At 43.9% G+C, this 23,065-nt stretch overlaps 1 protein-coding gene across 1 annotated transcript in view; it reads left to right on the top strand.

Moving 5' to 3' along the window:
* Positions 1–23,065, top strand: part of LOC309560437 (uncharacterized protein) — a 79,480-nt gene that overhangs the window by 34,128 nt on the left and 22,287 nt on the right. The window contains exons 8-11 of the mRNA XM_082264071.1: positions 6,893–6,919; positions 6,953–7,075; positions 18,826–19,026; positions 22,179–22,379. Coding sequence (XP_082120197.1) covers positions 6,893–6,919; positions 6,953–7,075; positions 18,826–19,026; positions 22,179–22,379 — 552 coding nt within the window. The remainder of the gene's footprint in view (positions 1–6,892; positions 6,920–6,952; positions 7,076–18,825; positions 19,027–22,178; positions 22,380–23,065) is intronic.

The following is a 23,065-nucleotide window of genomic DNA, read 5'->3' as shown; positions in this document are numbered from 1 at the left end:
TAAATAAAATATAACATTTATTGTAAGTATTTAAAATATAGAACAATAGCCACCACATACAGAAAAAAAGATTTGCTTAAACACAAAAGGGAAGTAAGGGAAGTAATTTCCAAACTACCACATTATTCCAATGCAAGCATAAATATATATAGGCTCTGTGACACTACCCATACCAATGTTCCCCATGGAAGGGGGAGAAGAGAGATACCACTACCCCTCCTGGGGAACTGTAGAAATGGTGGTCACAGATGTCCCAAGTAGATGGAGTGTGAATTAGGCTGACCTGTTTCGCAGGTGTGCTTCATCTGGAGCTCTGGTTCATCACTCTGCAAGGGTGCTTGCAAACAGGGTAAATCAAGGGGGGTTATCGAAGAGGCCAACCAGGTTAGATCATAAAGTCCAGCAAAATTTAAGCCAGAATAAGCCAAAATGTACTTATTAATATGTAAAGAGAATTTGGTCCTTGTTCAGCTGGAATTGTAGTCATACAATGTAGGAAATTGGCTTCTGAGAGACCGTCCATAAGTCAATGAGGGTTAAATAAGATATCCAATAGTCCCATGAAGAGGGGATCAACCAGTATAAAAGGATCCATAGCACAAGTCCACTATGTCCAAATAGAACGATGTCGGTTCTAAGGGCAACCATTCACAGCCACATCCTTTAACCACTTAAGCCCCGGAAGATTTTACCCCCTTCCTGACCAGGGGGTGTTTTGTGATTCGGCACTGCGTGACTTTAACGGACCATTGCGCGGTCGTGCGACGCTGTACCTAAACTAATTTGACGTCCTTTTTTTTTCCCCACAAACGGAGCTTTCTTTTGGTGGTATTTGATCACCTGTGCAATTTTTTGATCATGTGCTATAAACAAAAAAAGAGCGACAATTTTGCAAAAATAACAATATTTCTCTTGCGTCCTCCGACAGTCGCCGCCTCTTCATATTCGTCACTAATGGGGTTATTGACCTTTGCTCCGTAGGAGTGCTAGGCAACAGAATATATTAATATCAAAGCTTTTAGCATATCCCACCCCCAGGGGGTGGTCCCCTCAGTCAATACCTCCTTGCTTCCTGCATACCAACTCAGTTTCATATGCCTAGCTCAGGAGTGCAGGCTGTTCCTGTGCTGGGGCTCTTAGTCTCAGCCACTTTTCTCTTTTTTGATTTTATTTGAAGTTTTTTCTCTTTCTTTTACTTAGCTGTTTATTTCCAGCATTAGTTAGTTCTTCTGATGAAGATGATCGTGCGGAGCTGGGTCTCAGTCTGCCCACCCTGGATCCCAGGGCTCAGGGCCAGGGGCTTCCCAGCCTGCCATCGAGCGTTCAGCTTAGGTTTTGCCCTGGCACATTGAACGACCCATCCCTGTTCGCTGCAGGGATGCTATCGGTGAGGTGACTACCTCACTGGACGCCATTGCGGTTTCGCACCGCAACTCCACTGCGTCATGCTTGCGACACTCCCTGTCCACAGTACTGCGGTTTGGTCGCTGGAGCAGGCTCCCCACGCCATCCGGACTGGTAAGTGTATCTCTATGTGGGGACCTGTCTTTTTTGGGTGTCAGTCTGGGACTGTGTGACCCTGCATGTCTGTGTGGCTGCTGTGCTCCCTGTCAGCTCCTGTGTGCACTTGCTGCCTGTGTGTGGGCTGTGAGGGGGGGCTCTCCCGCTCTGCTGGGTGTCATATGAAGCAGTAAGATTTTAGACATGCTGTGCGGCGATCGCTGCGGCGATCCGCCATTTTTTCTGGGGCAAAAATTATGGTGGCAGGTCCTGTGAGGTACTGCACACGTTTTTGGCGGCGATCGATCCCACATGTCAGCGCCATGTTCTCTTTGCCCAGGGTTTTTGTCCTCAGCCAGCGGCCATGTTTGTGTAGCCTTACAGAGGCTTCATAGGGGCGGTCAGTCTTGCATCACTTCCTTTTCCTCTGGGACAGCGATCGGTGCAGCAGCCTGTGTGTTGCTCTCCAGGTTTTATATCTCCTTTTTTCCTGTATTCCTTGCCCAGTTTCTTATCCCTGTGGGGGTCAGTGTGTTCAGTGGGTGCGGTGGGCAGCGCTCGCCGCGATCTTAAAGGGGCAGTACCCTTTATTAATTTTTTTGCTGGGGCATGGATTCTCAGGATTGCAGTTTTCCTCCCACCCTGGTGGGGGGCCAAGGGGCTGCTGCTTCCCCCGAGGGGGCTGATCTGGCCACTATTGTGGCAAACTTGGCTGCTCAGGTGCAGATGCTGGTGGCTGATCGATCCACAAAACGGCCCAGGGTGTCTATTTTCCTCTGATTCAGAGGGCGATGGGGCTGCTATGGCTGGAGTGCCCTTCTCAGGGTCTCACTCATCCCTGGACCTTGTGGGGTCTGACGGGGAGGCTGAGGTGGAAGGGGTTGATAATTCTCCCCCTGGCTCGTCTGAAGAGCTTGCACTCATGGATGAGTTGGTTGCTTCTATCAAGCAAACGCTGCATTTGCAGGATGAACCATGTCCTCCTGCTTTGTTGTCCTCTTAAGGGACGCAGAGGAAACGCAAAACATCGCAGGTTTTTCCTTGCTCGTGACCGAGCGGGAGCGCACCTTCAGCGGCGCGCGCTCGCTCCCCAGAGCCTCACAGGCTAGCGACGTAGACCTATGTCGCTCTGCCTGTGAGGGGCTGACTGCCGCAGTAAATGTACTGTGAGCAGTCGGCAAGTGGTTAAGGCCATTTACTAAAGTGAAAAAAGAAGGGGGAAGGGTGCCAACAGTTCTCCAATCCAAAAGTGGATAGAGTTGGCTCACATACCACCTAATAAAAATGGGATTTTAAAGGCTGAGAGGTTGTCAACCCATTCACATACAACATACTTTGTATAAAAAGATACAACTTTATTGATTTCATCAAAGAAAAGAATAAAAGCGCAATATACAAATGTAAAAGAAGATAGGTTATTCATCCATAACATGTTTTGTCATATTCATGAATAGAAACAGAATACTTGGTATGTCCTATGCGTTTCGCTGAGCCATTAGGCTCCTAGATTGGCTTCTTCAGGGACCAATTTAAACATTCATAAGCCTTTTACACAAATTGCAGAGCATACTGGGCATAGCAGGATCCAATGGCGCTGGAATAAGACCCGAGGTGTAGTCCCAGAGGGAGATGGACACCAGAAAGGTGGCCAATAACCCACATGGAGACGCCTAATTGACGGGCACTGGACCAAAGCTATGTCCTTTGGGGGTCTCACCCAGAAATATGGAACGGAAGAGCAGGCGAAAAGGCCACTCTAATGGGCCATACACACTATAAGATTTTCTGAAGACTTTTTCCTTTAGACTTATCAAAACCATATAATATGAGGTCAAACCTAAACACTTTCAATTTGTATGCAATCTGGCAGGCCCTTGCACTGCATAGAAAAGATAAATCTGAAGGAAATCTAACCACAAAAGTTGGATAGTGTGTATCCAGCTTAACCACTTGCCGACTGCTCACAGTATATTTACTGCGGCAGTAAGCCCCGGCCAGGCAGAGTGACATAGGTCAACGTCGCTCGCCTGTCACTCCTTCTAGATCCAATAGCGGGCGAGCGCGAGCGCGCGCCCGCCTCGGCTCGTTCACGGAGGAGTGTGACTGGCGGACCCGATGTCCGCCGGTCACACTACGATCGCCGGTACAGCGGGAGAAAGACAGAGTGGCTTATGTAAACAAGCCGCCCGTCATTCTCCCTGTGTAAAAATGAAGATCAGACGGTTCTACTATGTAGAACCGTTGATCTTTGTTTTTACACCAATAGCAATGTCCCACTACAGTTAGAAGCACGCCCCTAGGACACACTTAACCCCTCCCTGTCCAATACAGTTAACCCCTTCCCTGCCAGTGTCATTTTTGCAGTAACAGTGCATATATATAGCACTGATTACTGCAGTAATGTCACTGGTAGGCTTGTGACGGTATCAGATTTTCATGCTGCGATTAATTGATTAAGGTTTTGCCACGGTATACGGTATTATCACGGTATTCTATTATTAAATTTAAATTATTAAATTTCCACCTCACTTCAATTTCATTGCTGAATTTAGGGGCTTTGGTTCACTTATGCACATTATTATATAGTCAGTCAGTACAGACTCTGTGAACCAGGCCTAAAATAGGTCATCAAGCAGTGTCTGGCCTAACTGGTGATAACTGGTTCTGGCGCTCGGCTCCGATCCGATGGCCTGGTCATTAAGAGGGCAAATCCTTGTGGTCAAGAAGTGGTTAAACCTGAAGGAGGTGTTGTTTATAAATTACTTTACTATTGCTTTAGGCCTGGTTCACATGTATGCGGGTTGGTGGTTCACATTTGCACAGGCATAGCAGCCCATTGATTTGAATGGGCTGCTATGCCCTCATTTTCCGCAGAAAAAAGGTGCATGCAGCATTTTTTTAAAATTCAGTGGCCTTGAAATCCATCCTGCTTTTGCACCATGCGACTAACCTGCAGTTCCTGCTCTGGCAAGCTTTCTGCATTTTTTGTATACGTGGGCACGGCATTTAAAAATAAACAGTTTGCGTGTGCAGCAACGGCAGGTAAGTCGCATGGTGCAAAAGAAGGATGGATTTCATGGCCACTGCATTTTTTTAAATTCTGCATGCACCTTTTTTCAGCTGAAAACGCAGGCATAGCAGCTCAAGCCCATTCACATCAATGGGCTGCTATGCCTGTGCAAATGTGGGCCCCCAACCCGCATACATGTGAACCAGGCCTAAAGCAATAGTAAAGTCATTAATTGGTTAAACCTGCAGGAGGACCGGTGTTTTTATCTATTAATGACTTTACTATTGCTTTAGGCCTGGTTCACATGTATGCGGGTTGGGGGCCCACATTTGCACAGGCATAGCAGCCCATTGATGTGAATGGGCTTGAGCTGCTATGCCTGCGTTTTCAGCTGAAAAAAGGTGCATGCAGAATTTAAAAAAATGCAGTGGCCATGAAATCCATCCTTCTTTTGCACCATGCGACTTACCTGCCGTTGCTGCACACGCAAACTGTTTATTTTTAAATGCCGTGCCCACGTATACAAAAAATGCAGAAAGCTTGCCAGAGCAGGAACTGCAGGTTAGTCGCATGGTGCAAAAGCAGGATGGATTTCAAGGCCACTGAATTTAAAAAAAATGCTGCATGCACCTTTTTTCTGCGGAAAATGAGGGCATAGCAGCCCGTTCAAATCAATGGGCTGCTATGCCTGTGCAAATGTGGGCCGCCAACCCGCATACATGTGAACCGCCAACCCGCATACATGTGAACCGCCAACCCGCATACATGTGAACCACCAACCCGCATACATGTGAACCAGGCCTAAAGCAATAGTAAAGTCATTAATAGATAAAAACACCGGTCCTCCTGCAGGTTTAACCACTTCTGGATCGCAAGGATTTGCCCCTTTAAAGACCAGGCCATCGGATCAGAGCGCCAGGACCAGTCATCACCAGGTAGGCCAGACACTGCTTGATGGCTATATAATAATGTAATGTGGGCTGCTAGGCGTGTGTGTGTGTGTGTATATATTTATTAGAGCTGCACGATTCTGGCCAAAATGAGAATCACGATTTTTTAGCTTGGAATAAAGATCACGATTCTCTCACGATTCTCTGTGTAACAAAAAAAAAAAAAATTGGGATAACTTTACTGTTACGTTTTTTTTTTTTTTTTTATTCATTAAAGTCTAATCATTGCGTTTGAAAGACTGCTGCGCAAATACAGTGTGACATAAAATATTACAACAATCGCCATTTTATTCTGTAGGGTCTCTGCTAAAAAAATATATAAAATGTTTGGGGGTTCTAAGTACTTTTCTAGCAAAAAAAAAACTGATTTTAACTTGCAAGCAGCAAGTGTCAGAAAAAGATCCAGTCTTTAAGAGGTTAAACTTCCTTTCTCCCTGGCAGAGGGAAGGAAAAGATACAAATGTAATCATTTTTGTTTATAGTTAGGAGACTTAATGCTGAAAGGTGTTAGCTGAGTGAGTGAATGAGTCATCCAGCTCACTGAAATGTATCAATTCACAAGTCAGGCAGACTTGACAGAGAAACTCGGTATTTTAAAAATGCCACAATAACAATACCGTGGCTATGCAATACCGCGATATATCGAATTACCGAAAACCGGCATATGTCTAGTCACTGGTACCCCCAAAAGTGTCAAAAATGTCAGTCAAGGGTCCGATCTGTCTGCCGCAATGTCGCAGTACCGCAAAAAAATCGCAGATCGCCGCCATTACTCGTTAAAAAAAAAAAACACCAAAAATGACAAAAATCTTTCCCTTTGTTAGTAAACGCGATAACTTTTACGCAAACCAATCAAAATACGCTTTTTGAGATCTTTTTTACCAAACATATGTAGCGTAAAACAAATTTAGATTTTTTACATTTTTTTGGGGGGGGAATTTCATATAAAAAAATGTGAAAAATATTGTTATTTTTGCAAAAATTACGCTCTTTTTTTTGTTTATAGCGTGTGATCAAAAAATCGCACAGGTGATCAAATACCACCAAAAGAAAGCTCTGTTTGTGGGAAAAAAAAGGACGTGAAATTTGTTTAGGTACAGCGTCGCACGACCGCGCAATTGTCCGTTAAAGTCACGCAGTAAAAAATCGCAAAAAACCCCCTGGTCTTTTAGCAGGAAAATCCTCCGGTGGTAAAGTGGTTAATAATGATCACCACCAATCAGGATCATACAAGGGGCATAAGAAAGAAACAGCGATCCTCCGTCCATGTCTGGCGTGTCCATGTTTCCTTTTCCATTTTCAATTCAATTGCTAGGATGTGGCACGTTCATATAGTATAGATGCACCCAGTTGGCCGCCACCTTGTGGCACGTTTTGGCAACTTTCCATTAGCGTTCTTAGTCTTATCAAACCATTTTATTTTTATTTTCAGTCAGCACTTATGTCAGGGACCTTTGAGGTCCCTGACATAAGTGCTGACTGAAAATAAAAGCGAGGACACCCAAAGAAGAATAAATTGCACAAATCTGCTTTAATGTCTTTAACTCCAAAAAGACCAAGAGGTAGACCAAGGAAGAAGGGGAGCTTTTCAGAAGTACCAAGTCCAGATCAAGAGGTAACCTCCACTGCACGTATTAAAGTGGTAATAAACCCATATAAACAAATATATTCTATATTGCCTAACTCTTTGATGTGGTGGCTGTGTTCTTGTTTTCTATTTTAGTTTTTTAATTTTTTTCCTTTATTTTCACCTAGTGATCCGGCCAGTAACACAATTCCTGTCTTAGGGTGTCTCCACTCCGTATGGAGAAGCAACGGAGACACCTTTGGACAGTAGCATTGTCAGTCTATGGGGAGGGGAGTATTAGATGTATTAGCAGGTATAGATGGACTTGACTAACAAGTCTGGGCTGAACACCAGATAACACTTTAACCACTTAAGCCCCGGAGGATTTGGCTGCTAAAGGACCAGGGGTTTTTTTGCGATTTTTTACTGCGTGACTTTAACGGACAATTGCGCGGTCGTGCGACGCTGTACCTAAACGAATTTGACGTCCTTTTTTTCCCACAAACAGAGCTTTCTTTTGGTGGTATTTGATCACCTGTGCGATTTTTTGATCACGCGCTATAAACAAAAAAAGAGCGTAAATTTTGCAAAAATAACAATATTTTTCACATTTTTTTATATGAAATTCCCCAAAAAAAAAAAGTAAAAATCAAAATTTTTTAAAATTTTTCGGCCAATTTCTTTTATGCTACCTATGTTTGGTAAAAAAAATCGCAAAAAGCGTATTTTGATTGGTTTGCGCAAAAGTTATCGCGTTTACTAACAAAGAGAAAGATTTTTGTCATTTTTGGTGTTTTTTTTTTTAACGCGTAATGGCGGCGATCTGCGATTTTTTTTTCGGTACTGCGACATTGCGGCGGACAGATCGGACCCTTGACTGACATTTTTGACACTTTTGGGGTTACCAGTGACATTACTGCAGTAATCAGTGCTATACATATGCACTGTTACTGCAAAAATGACACTGGCAGGGAAGGGGTTAACTTTATTGGACAGGGAGGGGTTAAGTGTGTCCTAGGGGCGTGCTTTCTACTGTGTAGGGACATTCCTATTGGTGTAAAAGCAAAGATCCACCGTTCTACATAGTAGAACGGTCAGATCTTTACTTTTACACAGGGAGAACTGACAGGCAGCTTGTTTACACAAGCTGCTCTGTCTTTCTCCCTTCACAGGAGCGATCGCAGTGTGACTGGCGGACATCGAGTCCGCCGGTCACACGCACTGACTTGCCTGTGAACGAGCCGCGGCGGGCGCGCGCCTCGGCGGGCGCGCGCCCGCCCGCGATAGGCTCGCAAGTCAGTGACAGGCGAGTGACGTACCGATACGTCACTCTGCCTGGCCGGGGCTGACCGCCGCAGTATATAGTCGTGCGGCGGTCGGCAACCGGTTAATTACAGCAACCATTTTTTATTTTATTTTTTTAGGATAAAATTTTTATATGATTGAATAAAAGCACTCCTGCCAAGATCACTTGGTGAAAATAGGGGGGAAATTGTCCAAAAAAGAAAATAAATGCAGCCATCACATCTAAAAATAGGTTAGCTGTAATATTACATTTTATTTTGTGGTCCAATAGCACTTTAACTACTTCCCCCAGGTTGACTTGACGTTTCGATATCTGGATGATGGGTGCAGCTGCAGGCATAATTCAGATATCTTTGTTTTCAGCAGGCGATTCCCTGCAATTTAAAAACAATCAAATTGGCTGTTTAGCCGCTTGATTTCTTTTACAGGTGGAGGGAGGGGACATATCCATCCCCCCTCCCGCCGCCCTCTGGTGCTTCTCCGGTCTTGCCTGTGTGATCAGGGAGCTGGAGAATGAATCTGCAGGCGGCGCTGGTTTACCATAGAGCTGCTCTCTATGACCCTTGGAGGCCGCAAGCGACGTCACTTCCAGCGCCGGCAGATGTAAACACTGTCGGTTTTTTTTTGCTAGGAAGCCCTGAGATCCATATTTTTTTTTTTTTTATCTCCGGCTTTCCAGCATAGAGAAGATAAATTGACATATTTGCTGCACAAATACCGTGTGACATAAAAAAATGGAACGACCACCATTTTATTCCCTAGGGTTTCTGCTAAAAATATATACACTGCTCAAAAAAATTATAGTAACACTTTGAAAACACATCAGATCTCAATAGGGAAAAAAATCTCATGCTGGATATCTATACTGGTATGGACTGGGTAATGTTAGGATCTATACTGGTATGGACTGGGTAATGTGTTAGGAAGGAAAGGATGCCACATCGTTTGATGGAAATGTAAATTATCACCCTACAGAGGGCTGAATTCAAAGACACCCCGAAAATCAAAGTGAAAAAATGATGCAGCAGGCGAGGCCATTTTGTGGAAATGTCATTGTAGCAACTCAAATTGGTACTCCGTAGTTTGTATGGCCCCCACGTGCTTGTATGCATGCCTGACAACATCAGGGCATGCTCCTAATGAGACAACGCATGGTGTCCTGGGGTATTTCCTCCCAGATCTGGACCAGGGCATCACTGAGCTCCTGAACAGACTGAGGCGCAAACTGGTGCCGTCAGATGGACCGAAATATTATGTCCCAGAGTTATTCTATTGGATTTAGGTCAGGCGAACATGGGGGCCATTCAGTAGTATCAATTCTTTCATCCTCCAGGAACTGGCTGTATACTCTCGCCACATGAGGCTGGGCATTGTCGTGCACCAGGAGGAACCCAGGACCCACTGCACCGATGTAGGGTCTGACAATGGGTCCAAGGGTTTCATCCTGATACCAAATGGCAGCCAGGGTGCCATTGTCCAGCCTGTACGGGTCTCTGTGTCCCTCCATGGATATGCCCCCCCAAACCATCACTGACCCATCACCAAACTGGTCATCCTAAACGATGTTACAGACAGCATAACATTCTCCAATGATACTCCAGATCCTTTCACGTCTGTCACATGTACTCAGGGTGAACCTGCTCTCATCTGTGAAAAGCACAAGGCGCCAGTGGCAGACCTGCCAATTCTGGTGTTCAATGGAAAATGACAATTGAGCTCCACAGTGGCGGGCAGTGAGCACAGGGCCCACAAGATGATTTCAGGCTCTCGGGCCACCCTCATGAAGTCTGTTTCTGATTGTTTGGTCAGAGACATTCACACCAGTGGCCTGCTGGAGGTCATTTTGTAGGGCTCTGGCAGTGCTCATCCTGTTCCTCCTTGCACAAAGGAGCAGATACCGGTCCTGCTGATGGGTTAAGGACCTTCTACAGCCCTGTCCAGCTCTCTTAGAGTAACTGCCTGTCTCCTGGAATCTCCTCCATGTTCTTGAGCCTGTGCTGGGAGACGCAGCAAACCTTCTGGTAATGGCATCTATTGATGTGCCATCCTGGAGGAGTTGGACTGCCTGCGCAACCTCTATAAGGTTCATGTATCGCCTCATGGTACCAGTAGTGACACTGACCCTAGCCAAATGCAAAACTAGTGATAAACAGTCAGAAAAGAGGAGTAGGTAAAAAAATGTCATTTGTCACCACCTGTAAAACCATTCCTGTTTTGGAGGTTGTCCCATTGTTGCCCATCTAGTGCACTTGTTTTTCATTTCATTAACACCAAAGAAGCTGAAACTGATTACCAACCCCCTCTGCTACTTAAAGCGGTTGTAAACCTTTAAAAACCTGCAAGACAAAGGCATAATTAGCTAGTATGCATCGCATACTAGCCCATTATGTGTAACTTACCTTAGAACGAAGCCCCGACACGGACCCCCGGACATCACTGCGGGCGCTGCCATGATCCCTCGCCATCTCTTCCGGGTTCGGCGGCTCCGGCGCGATGATTGGCCAGAGCCGGGATGACGTCACTCCCGCGCATGCGCGCGGGAGTGATTTTTCCGGCAAGCTCCCGGCAAACTAAATTGAAGGTCCCCCCGGACCTTCAGAGCGCATGCGCAGCTCGCGCGAGCGGCTGCATGCACTGTAAATATCTCCTAAACCATGCCGGTTTAGGAGATATTATTTGTACCTACAGGTAAGCCTTATTATAGGCTTACCTGTAGGTAAAAGTGTCAAAAAGCGGGATACTACCGCTTTAACTGACCAGATAAATATCCCAGGAGTTGAATTGATTTGATGCTATACTCTGATTAAAAAGTGTTTCTTTAATTTTTGTTGAGCAGTGTCTATAATTCTTGGGGGTTCTGAGTAATTTTCAAGCAAAAAAGTTATGATTTTTACTTGTTGGAGAGAAGTGTTTGAATTGTCCTGGGAGGCAAGTGGTTAATCTCATAAGAGCAAAAGTCACAGCTGAACAAAATGCTGAAACCAACATTCTTCTTTCCTTCTCTTTTTTTTTTTTTTTTTTTGTTTAAATGAATAGATGTTTTCAGTTTCTAAGATCTCATCTTTCTCCTTTTTTTTTTTAATTTTTTTATTCAAGAGTAAAGAACAATCCAGATTGCATACATGTACAATGTATTAAAGCGGAAATACACTGCATTTGAGCACCTCAAATCAAAAACGCTACAGAATTCATTTATAACCTTTTAACGCCATGTGGCTGCACGTATGCCTCCCTGTTAAAACAACTTACCGTGCTGAGAGCACGCCCCCAGAACAGTAGCCGGTGGGGCTCAGTAAGCTCCCAGTGTAAACTTGTGATCGGGAGCCTTCCGCCATGTGACAACCAATCACAGCAGTCGCATGGGCCTGGAGGCGGTCGGCACGAAAGGGTTATTACTCAAAGCAAACTCTCCCATCCATGTCTCCACGCTTTGATTTTGCTTAGAAATCACTTTGAAAAATGCTCCCCTAGTGAATGTTAATTGAGAGAGTGCAACTCCATGGGTCCATGTGACACAAATATAGCAATCTTGTAAGTACCTTTAGTAGAAAACGTACGACTGCAGTAGGAAGACAAGGTTGCAGAAAGGAATTGAAGAAAGGAACATGGGGCAGTGGGCCAGGGGAAAGGAAGTGGACTGGTGCCTAGCGGGGAAAGGGAGTGGACTGGTGCCTAGCGGGGAAAGGGAGTGGACTGGTGCCTAGAGGGGAAAGGGAGCGGACTGGTGCCTAGAGGGGAAAGGGAGTGGACTGGTGCCTAGCGGGGAAAGGGAGTGGACTGGTGCCTAGCGGGGAAAGGGAGCGGACTGGTGCCTAGAGGGGAAAGGTAGCGGACTGGTGCCTAGAGGGGAAAGGGAGTGAACTGGTGCCTAGCGGGGAAAGGGAGTGGACTGGTGCCTAGCGGGGAAAGGGAGTGGACTGGTGCCTAGCGGGGAAAGGGAGTGGACTGGTGCCTAGAGGGGAAAGGGAGTGGACTGGTGCCTAGAGGGGAAAGGGAGTGGACTGGTGCCTAGAGGGGAAAGGGAGTGGACTGGTGCCTAGAGGGGAAAGGGAGTGGACTGGTGCCTAGAGGGGTAAGGGAGTGGACTGGTGCCTAGAGGGGAAAGGGAGTGGACTGGTGCCTAGAGGGGAAAGGGAGCGGACTGGTGCCTAGCGGGGAAAGGGAGCGGACTGGTGCCTAGCGGGGAAAGGGAGTCGAGCGGGGAAAGGGAGCGGACTGGTGCCTAGCGGGGAAAGGGAGTCGAGCGGGGAAAGGGAGCGGACTGGTGCCTAGCGGGGAAAGGGAGCGGACTGGTGCCTAGCGGGGAAAGGGAGTCGAGCGGGGAAAGGGAGCGGACTGGTGCCTAGAGGGGAAAGGTAGTGGACTGGTGCCTAGAGGGGAAAGGGAATGAACTGGTGCCTAGCGGGGAAAGGGAGTCGAGCGGGGAAAGGGAGCGGACTGGTGCGTAGAGGGGAAAGATAACAAACTGCAAGGGGATCATCCATACAGCCATACCCCCCAATTTCCTGTCATTATCCAAGGAACCAGCTCTGTGTATTTTGAGAAATGTTGGGTTCAAAGTAGTCAACAGTGAGGAAGCTAGTAGAGTTTGATCCCTTGTAAAAGAACCAAGGTCTTTGGGTTTTTCTGTTCAGGATCTCCTCTTTTACTGGTGGGGCAATGTTTTTGTTTTTATGGGAAGCTTAGCTGCTATAATAAAAGTGCTCTGTAGTAATGATCGATCATTGTGCTGGATGGATTTAATGCTCTATAGCAGCCTTTCGAACACAGAGGAACCCTTGAAATAAACTTCAGGTCTCAGAGAACCTTTGCTAAAATAATTACTATATCTATGGCATGATAAATTCGTGTGATGGTCAGTGGGAAGAATTCCCCCTTACAGATAGCTAAAAAGATCAATGGTGTCAATGGGAACTTATCTATGAGGCAGAAATTGCTCAAGGAACCCTAAGGTTCCATGGTTGGGAAACCATGCCCTATAGCAGGGGTCTTCAAACTGTGGCCCTCCAGTTGTTCAGGAACTACAATTCCCATCATGCCTAGCCATGTCTGTGAATATCAGAGTTTTACAATGCCTCATGGGATGTGTAGTTCCGCAAAAGCTGGAGGGCCGTAGTTTGAGGATCCCTGCTTTATAGTAAGGCATTTTGATGGACCACAAATGATACCACGCTGAGACTCCACTGTCTTAACACGTCCGTTCCCCCCCCCCCCCCCCAAAATCGCTTCTAAGTGGATCTTTGTTCAAATTTACAACTTTTAACAATCTTACTCCTCTCCCCCTTTCAACAAAGCACAATCTATTTTTTTCAGTGAGGATACCTTCTTTCTCTTAGCAGGTGAGTGTGAGGGGCCTTCTCATCTTCTGTGGTATCCCCATTAAAACAAATTTGGGCTTTGTTGAAAGGGGGGAGGATCAGAGTTGTATAAAGTACTCGAACCCCATACTTGAGTAAAAGTACAAGTGCTCGATCTGCCTGGCCGGGGCCGACTGCCGCAGTAAATATACTGTGAGCAGTCGGCAAGTGGTTAAGAGTCGGTTCACACTGGGGCGACACGACTCTGTACTACTTCGGGGGCGACTTGTGCATTACCATGCACCACGACTTCGGAGCGACATGCACGGACTTCATATAATTGAAGTCAACGCAAGTCGCTCCGAGGTCGCCCCGAAATAGTACAGGACCCTTTTTCTAAGTCGGAGCAACTTGTGTCGCTCCTATTAGAACGGGTCCTGTAGCGGTCAATGGACTGCGAGGGAGCACGACGTTTTGTCAGGCTGACAAGTCGCGCTAATGCGAACCGGCTCTTAGTCGTAGCATATTGGTATCGCTACAAATAAAAATATATCTTGAACTTTGAATAGGAAGATATATTTCAGAGAGGGATAGTGAGGATAGTAGACACCACCGTTGTATTTTTTTCAGGAAATTTTTATTGGTTAACAGAGCAACATTAGTTCCAGAGTACCATTAGGCCCCTTTCACACATGCGGTCCGTTCAGATCCATCCACCTGTCAGTTTTTCAGGCGGATCTGAACGGATGCCCCCATGTATCTCTATAGGGCATCGGATGTCAGTGGAGACATGTCCACTGACATTTGATCCAAACCTGTCCGTCAAATCTGGACGGATGGAAATCCTATTTTCCATCCGTCTGGTGGGTCGGATGAGAACGGAAAGTCGGTCCGCTCTCATCCGATCCTCCCCATAGAGGAGAGCGGGGATCTGACAGCTGTGTCTCTGCACACAGAGTGGAGACGGACCTGTCATCCTCCTGCTCAGCAGGGATCAGCGGATCGATCCCCACTGAGAAAAACGGAGTCCGTCGGCGGAATGGACAGGTATGAAAGGGGCCTTAACCGGTTGCCGACCGCCGCACGACTATATACTGCGGCGGTCAGCCCCGGCCAGGCAGAGTGACGTATGGATACGTCACTCGCCTGTCACTGACTTGCGAGCCAATTGCGGGCGGGCGCGCGCCCGCCGCGGCTCGTTCACAGACAAGTCAGTGCGTGTGACCAGCGGACTCGATGTCCGCCGGTCACACTACGATCGCTCCTGTGAAGGGAGAAAGGCGGAGCGGCTTATGTAAACAAGCTGCCTGTCAGTTCTCCCTGTGTAAAAATGAAGATCAGACGGTTCTATGTAGAACCGTTGATCTTTGTTTTTACACCAATAGGAATGTCCCTGCACAGTTAGAAGCACGCCCCTAGGACACGCGTAACCCCTCCCTGTCCAATAAAGTTAACCCCTTCCCTGCCAGTGTCATTTTTGCAGTAACAGTGCATATTTATAGCACTGATTACTGCAGTAATGTCACTGGTACCCCCAAAAGTGTCAAAAATGTCAGTCAAGGGTCCGATCTGTCCGCCGCAATGTCGCAGTACCGAAAAAAAAATTGCAGATCGCCGCCATTACGCGTTGAAAAAAAAACACCAAAAATGACAAAAATCTTTCCCTTTGTTAGTAAACGCGATAACTTTTGCGCAAACCAATTAAAATACGCTTTTTGCGATTTTTTTTTTTTTTTTTTTTTACCAAACATAGGTAGTGTAAAACAAATTGGCCGAAAATGTTAAAAAATTTTGATTTTTACATTTTTTTTGGGGGGAATTTCATATAAAAAAATGTGAAAAATATTGTTGTTTTTGCAAAAATTACGCTCTTTTTTTGTTTATAGCGCGTGATCAAAAAATCGCACAGGTGATCAAATAGCACCAAAAGAAAGCTCTGTTTGTGAGAAAAAAAGGACGTTAAATTTGTTTAGGTACAGCGTCGCACGACCGCGCAATTGTCCGTTAAAGTCAAGCAGTGCCGAATCGCAAAATACCCCCTGGTCGTTTAGCAGCCAAATCCTCCGGGGCTTAAGTGGTTAAACATCTCAGCAGTTATTAGGTTAATTCCCATCATATTTATAAGAAATTTTTAGCTACTAACAACCAAGGCTTGAAAATTTTTCACATTAAATGGAAATTATGAGACGAGATATTTCAGTACTCTGAAGGCATGATTCACATACAGTTCTGACTTTATAGGTATAATGACTATTTTGAAGTCGCTTCAGACAGTACAGTCTATTTTTATTTTTATTTTTTTTAATCTTATTTTCTTTTTGCTCTCTATGTTTAGAACTTAGTTATTCTCTTAAAATTCTCTTTTGTTTTACTTGGTTGCTAACACCCATTTTAACCACTTCTGGACCAGAAGGATTTGCCCCCTTAATGACCAGGCCATATTTTGCGATTCAGCACTGCGTTATTTTAACGGACAATTACGCGGTCGTGCAACGCTGTACTTAAATAAAATTGTCTTTTTTTCCCCAGAAATGGATCTTTCTTTTGGTGGTATTTGATCACATGTGCGATTTAAATTTTTATTTTTTGCATTATAACCAAAAAAAGAGCGACCATTCTGAAAAAAAAAAACAATATTTTTCACATTCTGCTATATAACATTCCCCAAAAAAAAAAATGTATAAATCATAATTTTTGAAAATTTTAGGCCAATTTTTCTGCTACATATTTTTGGTAAAAAAAAAAATTGCAATAAGCGTATTTTGATTGGTTTGCGCAAAAGTTATCGCGTCTACAAACTACAGCAGGGATCCTCAAACTACGGCCCTCCAGCTGCTGCAGAACTACACATCCCATCAGCAATTGTAAAACTCTGACATTCACAGGCATGACTAGGCATGATGGGAATTGTAGTTCCTGAACAACTGGAGGGCCATAGTTTGAAGATCCCTGAACTACGGGAAAGATTTGTCATTTTAATTTTTTTACTGTTATTGGCGACGATCTGCGATTTTTAGCGGGATTGCGGCGGACAGATCGGACCCCTGACATTTTTGACACTTTTGGGGGGACCAGTGACATTACTACAGTAATCAGTGCTATAAATATGCATTGTTACTGTAATAATGACACTGGCAGGGAAGGGGGTTAACACTCTGGGTGATCAAGGGTTTAAATGTGTGCCTAGGGGAGTGATTCTAACTGTGGGGGTGAGGCTTGTGAAATTACCATAGACATGTGATCCTATATAGAAGGATCACAGGAGCTCTATGATCATTCCAGGGAGAAGAACGGTTAGCTGTGTTTACATCAGCTGACCGTTCTTCTCTCCCAGCCGGGAATGATCGCGGGTGGCAGGCGGAGCCGCCTGCCCCGTGCATCAAGAGTCCCCACTGCCGAGGCTTTCTTTTGGTGGTATTTGATCACCTGTGCCATTTTTGATCATGTGCTATAAACAAGAGTGTCAATTTTGCAAAAATAACAATATTTTTTCACATTTTTTTTATATGAAATTCCCAAAAATAAAAATTAAAAATCTAAATTTTTTAACATTTTCGGGCAATTTGTTTTATGCTACATATGTTTGGTTAAAAAAAAAAAAATCGCAAAAAGCGTATTTTGATTGGTTTGCGCAAATGTTATCGCGTTTACTAACAAAGGGAAAGATTTTTGTCATTTTTGATTTTTTAACGCATAATGGCGGCGATCTGCGATTTTATTTTTTTTTTTTTTGTGTGTGACATTGGGGCGGACAGATTGGACCCTTGACTGACATTTTTGACACTTTTGGGGTTACCAGTGACATTACTGCAGTAATCAGTGCTATACATATGCACTGTTACTGTAAAATGACACTGGTAGTGAAGGGGTTAACTTTTTTTGAGAGGGAGGGGCTGTGTGTGTCCCTAGGGGCGTGATTCTAACTGTGATTGGCTGTGGCTTGAGGTGTAGGAACAATGATCAACGGTCCTACATAGTAGAACCGTGTTATCACTGTTCCTACACAGGGGAGAATGACAGGCGGCTTGTTTACACTAGCCGCCTGCCTTTCTCCCGCTGTCACGGACGATCGTGAGTGAGCGGCGGATATCAGGTCCGCCGCTCACACGCGTGGCGGGGGGGGGTCTGTGACTGCGCTGGAGCGCGCCTCCGGCGGCGCGCGCTCGCTCCCTGGAGCCTCACAGGCTAGTGACGTACCGGTACATCACTTTGCCTGTGAGGGGCTGACCGCCGCAGTATATGTACTTGCGGCGGTCGGCAAGTGGTTAAGTATTGCAAGTAGTGTTTAAAAAAATTTTGCTACTCAAGTACTGAAAGTAAAAGTACAAGTACTGTGTTATGTAGTTATTAAAGAAAGAAGTCAAAAGTTTGAACATCATATTGTTTTTTATTATTTCAAATGCAGCTTTTATTTATACATACAGTAGCATTTATTTTCGTATGCGCTGATAATACACATGTTTTGAGCTTCATGAAACCTGCCATCTACTGTTCTGGCAGTGGTAATTTTTATAATTGTAACTAGTAACTATGCAGCACAAAAAAAGAATATCGGAGTAGAAGTATTGAAATCCTTGAAAAAATGTAGTGAAGTAAAAGTGGAAGTAGGAGAAAAAAATTCTACTCTAGGAAAGTACAGATACCGCCTTTCAGTACTTAAGTACAGTAGTGAAGTAGTTCTACTTAGTTACTATACATCTCTGGATGGAAGCAATGATCCTATACCCATGTTCATCTCTAGGTGGTACATTAGTTGTAATATAAGTGATGAGAATGGAAAACATAATGGGGGAATATACTGTAAATGAGGATACGTGACCTTTTTTCAGCTGCAAAGGCGTTGGTGTAATTTCTAATGCTGGTCATAGATGGATCGAAATTCAGCCAATTCAGCAGGGACCGGTCAAATGTCAGTCAGTCTGTGACTATCCCTGTTTGACAGAAGTCAATTGTTAGATCGACTTCCGTTAAATGGAGACATTGGAAAGCATTTGAGGATCAGCAGCTGCAGCCACTGATCAGTGTATTCTGACAGCACCAAAGACACAGGAAAAAAATAAAGGCACATTTTCAGCACAGTGGGAAAGGGTTATATCCCTGAGAGTTGTAGGGTTCTCTTCATGTGTTAGATGCTTTCTTAGCCTTACCAAGCATTCGTTTTCTTTTTATTGTTTCTTTTTTGTTTTGTTTTTTCAGTTAGCTCCTGTGTCAGGGACCTTTGAAGTTAAAAAGAGAGGTCGCCCAAAGAAGATTAGGTTGCACCGCCCTACTTTATTGTCCTTAGGCCCAAAAAGACCAAGAGGGAGACCGAGAAAGAAGGGGAGCTTTTCAGAAGTACCAAGTCAGGATCAAGACCAGGACCAGGATCCGGATCAGGACCAGGATCAGGATCATGAGGTAACCAATCAGATGGCTCCACACTGCACACAATACTCGCATCAGACCAAAAACTGAAACCTTCAGCCAAATCTTTTTTTTTTTTTTCTGCATAGAGTGTAAAGAGTTTTACCACATCAGGGTTTTTCTTCATAATGCAGTGTTTTGGTGAGAGATTAAGGCATGGTCAATGGTCAGTGTGGTATATAGAGTACAAATATGCATCACTATAATATTACAATGAGGATAAATGAGTTGTATAACTGAAATGATAGTGTCTTCTATCCTCACCATCCTTCTTTAACCACTTCTGGACCGGAAGATTTTCCCCCTTAATGGCCAGGCCATTTTTTTGCGATTCGGCACTGCGTTACTTTAAGACATTTGCAAGGCGGTGCGACGTTGTTCCCAAATTAAATTGATGTCCTTTTTTCCCACAAATAGAGCTTTCTTTTGGTGGTATTTGATCACCTGTGCGATTTTTTTTTGTTTTTTTTTTTTTTTTTTTTTTTGATCATGCGCTATAAACAAAAAAAGAGCGTAAATTTTTCAAAAATAACAATATTTTTCACATTTTTCTATATGAAATTCCCCCAAAAAAAATGTAAAAATCAAAATTTTTTAACATTTTAGGCCAATTTGTTTTATGGTACATATTTTGGTAAACAAAATCGCAAAAAGCGTATTTTGATTGGTTTGCGCAAAAGTTATTGCGTTTACTAACTAAGGGAAAGATTTTTGTCATTTTTGTTGTTTTTTTTTTTTTAACGCGTAATGGCGGCGATCTGCGATTTTTTTTTTTTTTTTTTTTTTTTTTTTTTTTTGCGGTACTGCGACATTGCGGTGGACAGATCGGACCCTTGACTGACATTTTTGATACTTTTGGGGTTACCAGTGACATTACTACAGTAATCAGTGCTATACATATGTACTGTTACTGTAAAATGACACTGGTAGTGAAGGGGTTAACTTTATTTGAGAGGGAGGGGTGGTGTGTGTCCCTAAGGGCGTGTTTCTAACTGTGATTGGCTGTGGCTTGAGGTGTAGGAACAGTGATCAACGGTCCTACATAGTAGAACCGTATGATCACTGTTCTTACACAGGGAAGAATGACGGGCAGCTTGTTTACATTAGCCGCTTGCCTTTCTCCCGCTGTCATGGACGATCGCGAGTGCCTGGCGGACATCAGGTCCGCCAGGCACACGCGCGCGGGGGGGTTCCGTGACGGAGCGGGAGCGCGCCTCCGGCGGCGCGCGCTCGCTCCCCAGAGCCTCACAGGCTAGTGACGTACCCATACGTCACTTTGCCTGTGAGGGGCTGACCGCCGCAGTATATGTACTTGCGGCGGTCTGCAAGTGGTTAAAGTAAACGCTAAACCTGCTCTGTGCCACATTCTAAACCTGATCTACCTATCATGTAAAGCAAAAATCACTGTATTTACCTATTCTGCACCCGATCCGGTCCCAACATCAGCTGTCAGCGGCGGCTTCAGCATGGAGGCGGCTGCAGGAGAGGCATCCGAAAACGGAAGCCCCATAGTAAGTCTGTGGGTGACATCACTTCCCAGGCATTTCACAGCCGTTGTCAGTCCTCTCCTGCACAGAGTTTCCGCCACTGGAGACCGGATCGGGTGCAGAAAAGGTAAGTACAGCGATTTTTGCTTTACAATATTCAATAGATTTGGGTTAGAATGTGGCACAGAGCAGGTTTAGCGTTGGTTAGGTTTTGTCTGGACTTCTCCTTTAAAGACAAATTAAAGTAATAGTGTAAAAATTAATAATTAAAAAAAAAAAAATGTAAGTGTCCCCCGTACCCCGGTGCTTGCGCAAACATCAGATCATGGGCAGTCATTCTAGCAGCAGACGTTATGTGTAAATCTAGAGTGGTAACCTGTAAAGGCTTTGAAAGTGTCGCTAATCAATAGTAACTTTTACGTCGTTTGTCACCATTGCGCCGGCGTGCACAACTTTTTAAAGTGCGACATGTTTGGTATCTATTTACTTGGCGTAACATCTTCTTTTATATCTAACAAAATATTCGGTTAAGTATTCATTTTTTTTTTTTTTTTTTTTTTTTTGCTTTTTTCCCAAAAAATTGCATTTGAAAAACCAAGGCGCAAATACCGCGTCACATAAGAAAAAATTGCAAAACTTATTTTATTCTCCTCTGCTTTAAAAAATATATAATGTTTGGGGGATTCAAACTAATTTTCTAGCAAAAAAATATAGATTTTTACATGTTAACAAAAGCGTCAGAAAAAGGCCAAAAAAAAATTTGCTACTCAAAGTACTGAAAGTAAAAGTACAAGTACTGTGTTATGTAGTTATTAAAGAAAGAAGTCAAAATTTGGACATCATATGGTTTTTTTTTATTATAAATGCAGCTTTTATTTATACATACAGTAGCATTTATTTTCGTATGTGCTGATAATACACATGTTTTGAGCTTCATGAAACCTGCCATCTACTGTTCTGGCAGTGGTAATTTTTATAATTGTAACGAGTAACTATGCAGCACAAAAAAAAATATTGGAGAAGAAGTATTGAAATCATTGAAAAAATGTAATGAAGTAAAAGTGGAAGTAGGAGAAAAAAATTCTACTCTAGGAAAGTACAGATACCGCCTTTCCGTGCTTAAGTACAGTAGTGAAGTAGTTCTACTTAGTTACTATACATCTCTGGATGGAAGCAATGATCCTATACCCATGTTCATCTCTAGGTGGTACATTAGTTGTAATATAAGTGATGAGAATGGAAAACATAATGGGGGAATATACTGTAAATGAGGATACGTGACCTTTTTTCAGCTGCAAAGGCGTTGGTGTAATTTCTAATGCTGGTCATAGATGGATCGAAATTCAGCCAATTCAGCAGGGACCGGTCAAATGTCAGTCAGTCTGTGACTTTCCCTGTTTGACAGAAGTCAATTGTTAGATCGACTTCCGTTAAATGGAGACATTGGAAAGCATTTGAGGATCAGCAGCTGCAGCCACTGATCAGTGTATTCTGACAGCACCAAAGACACAGGAAAAAAATAAAGGCACAATTTCAGCACAGTGGGAAAGGGTTATATCCCTGAGAGTTGTAGGGTTCTCTTCATGTGTTAGATGCTTTCTTAGCCTTACCAAGCATTCGTTTTCTTTTTATTGTTTCTTTTTTGTTTTTTTTTTTCAGTTAGCTCCTGTGTCAGGGACCTTTGAAGTTAAAAAGAGAGGTCGCCCAAAGAAGATTCTGTTGCACCGCCCTACTTTATTGTCCTTAGGCCCAAAAAGACCAAGAGGAAGACCGAGAAAGAAGGGGAGCTTTTCAGAAGTACCAAGTCAGGATCAAGATCAGGACCAGGATCCGGATCAGGACCAGGATCAGGATCATGAGGTAACCAATCAGATGGCTCCACACTGCACACAATACTCACATCAGACCAAAAACTGAAACCTTCAGCCAAATCTTTTTTTTTTCTGCATAGAGTGTAAAGAGTTTTACCACATCAGGGTTTTTTCTTCATAATGCAGTGTTTTGGTGAGAGATTAAGGCATGGTCAATGGTCAGTGTGGTATATAGAGTACAAATATGCATCACTATAATATTACAATGAGGATAAATGAGTTGTATAACTGAAATGATAGTGTCTTCTATCCTCACCATCCTTTTTTTACCAGTTCTGGACCGGAAGATTTCCCCCCTTAATGGCCAGGCCATTTTTTTGCGATTCGGCACTGCGTTACTTTAACAGACATTTGCACGGTGGTGCGACGTTGTTCCCAAATTAAATTGATGTCCTTTTTTTCCCACAAATAGAGCTTTCTTTTGGTGGTATTTGATCACCTGTGGGATTTTTATTTTTTGCGCTATAAATAAAAGAGCGACAATTCTGAAAAAAAAAAAAACAATATTTTTCACATTCTCCTATATAACATTCCCAAAAAAAATAATTTAAAAATCTATTTTTTTCATAATTTTAGACCAATTTTCTATTCTGCTACATATTTTTCGTAAAAAGTTTGCGCAAAAGTTATCGTGTCTACAAACTAGGGGAAAGATTTGTTATTTTTATTTATTTA

Source organism: Pelophylax lessonae (assembly GCF_965119305.1).
Source record: "Pelophylax lessonae genome assembly, chromosome: 7".
Lineage (NCBI taxonomy): Eukaryota > Metazoa > Chordata > Amphibia > Anura > Ranidae > Pelophylax > Pelophylax lessonae.
The sequence above is the reverse complement of the archived record's forward strand: the minus strand, read 5'-3'. Positions and strand labels throughout refer to the sequence as shown.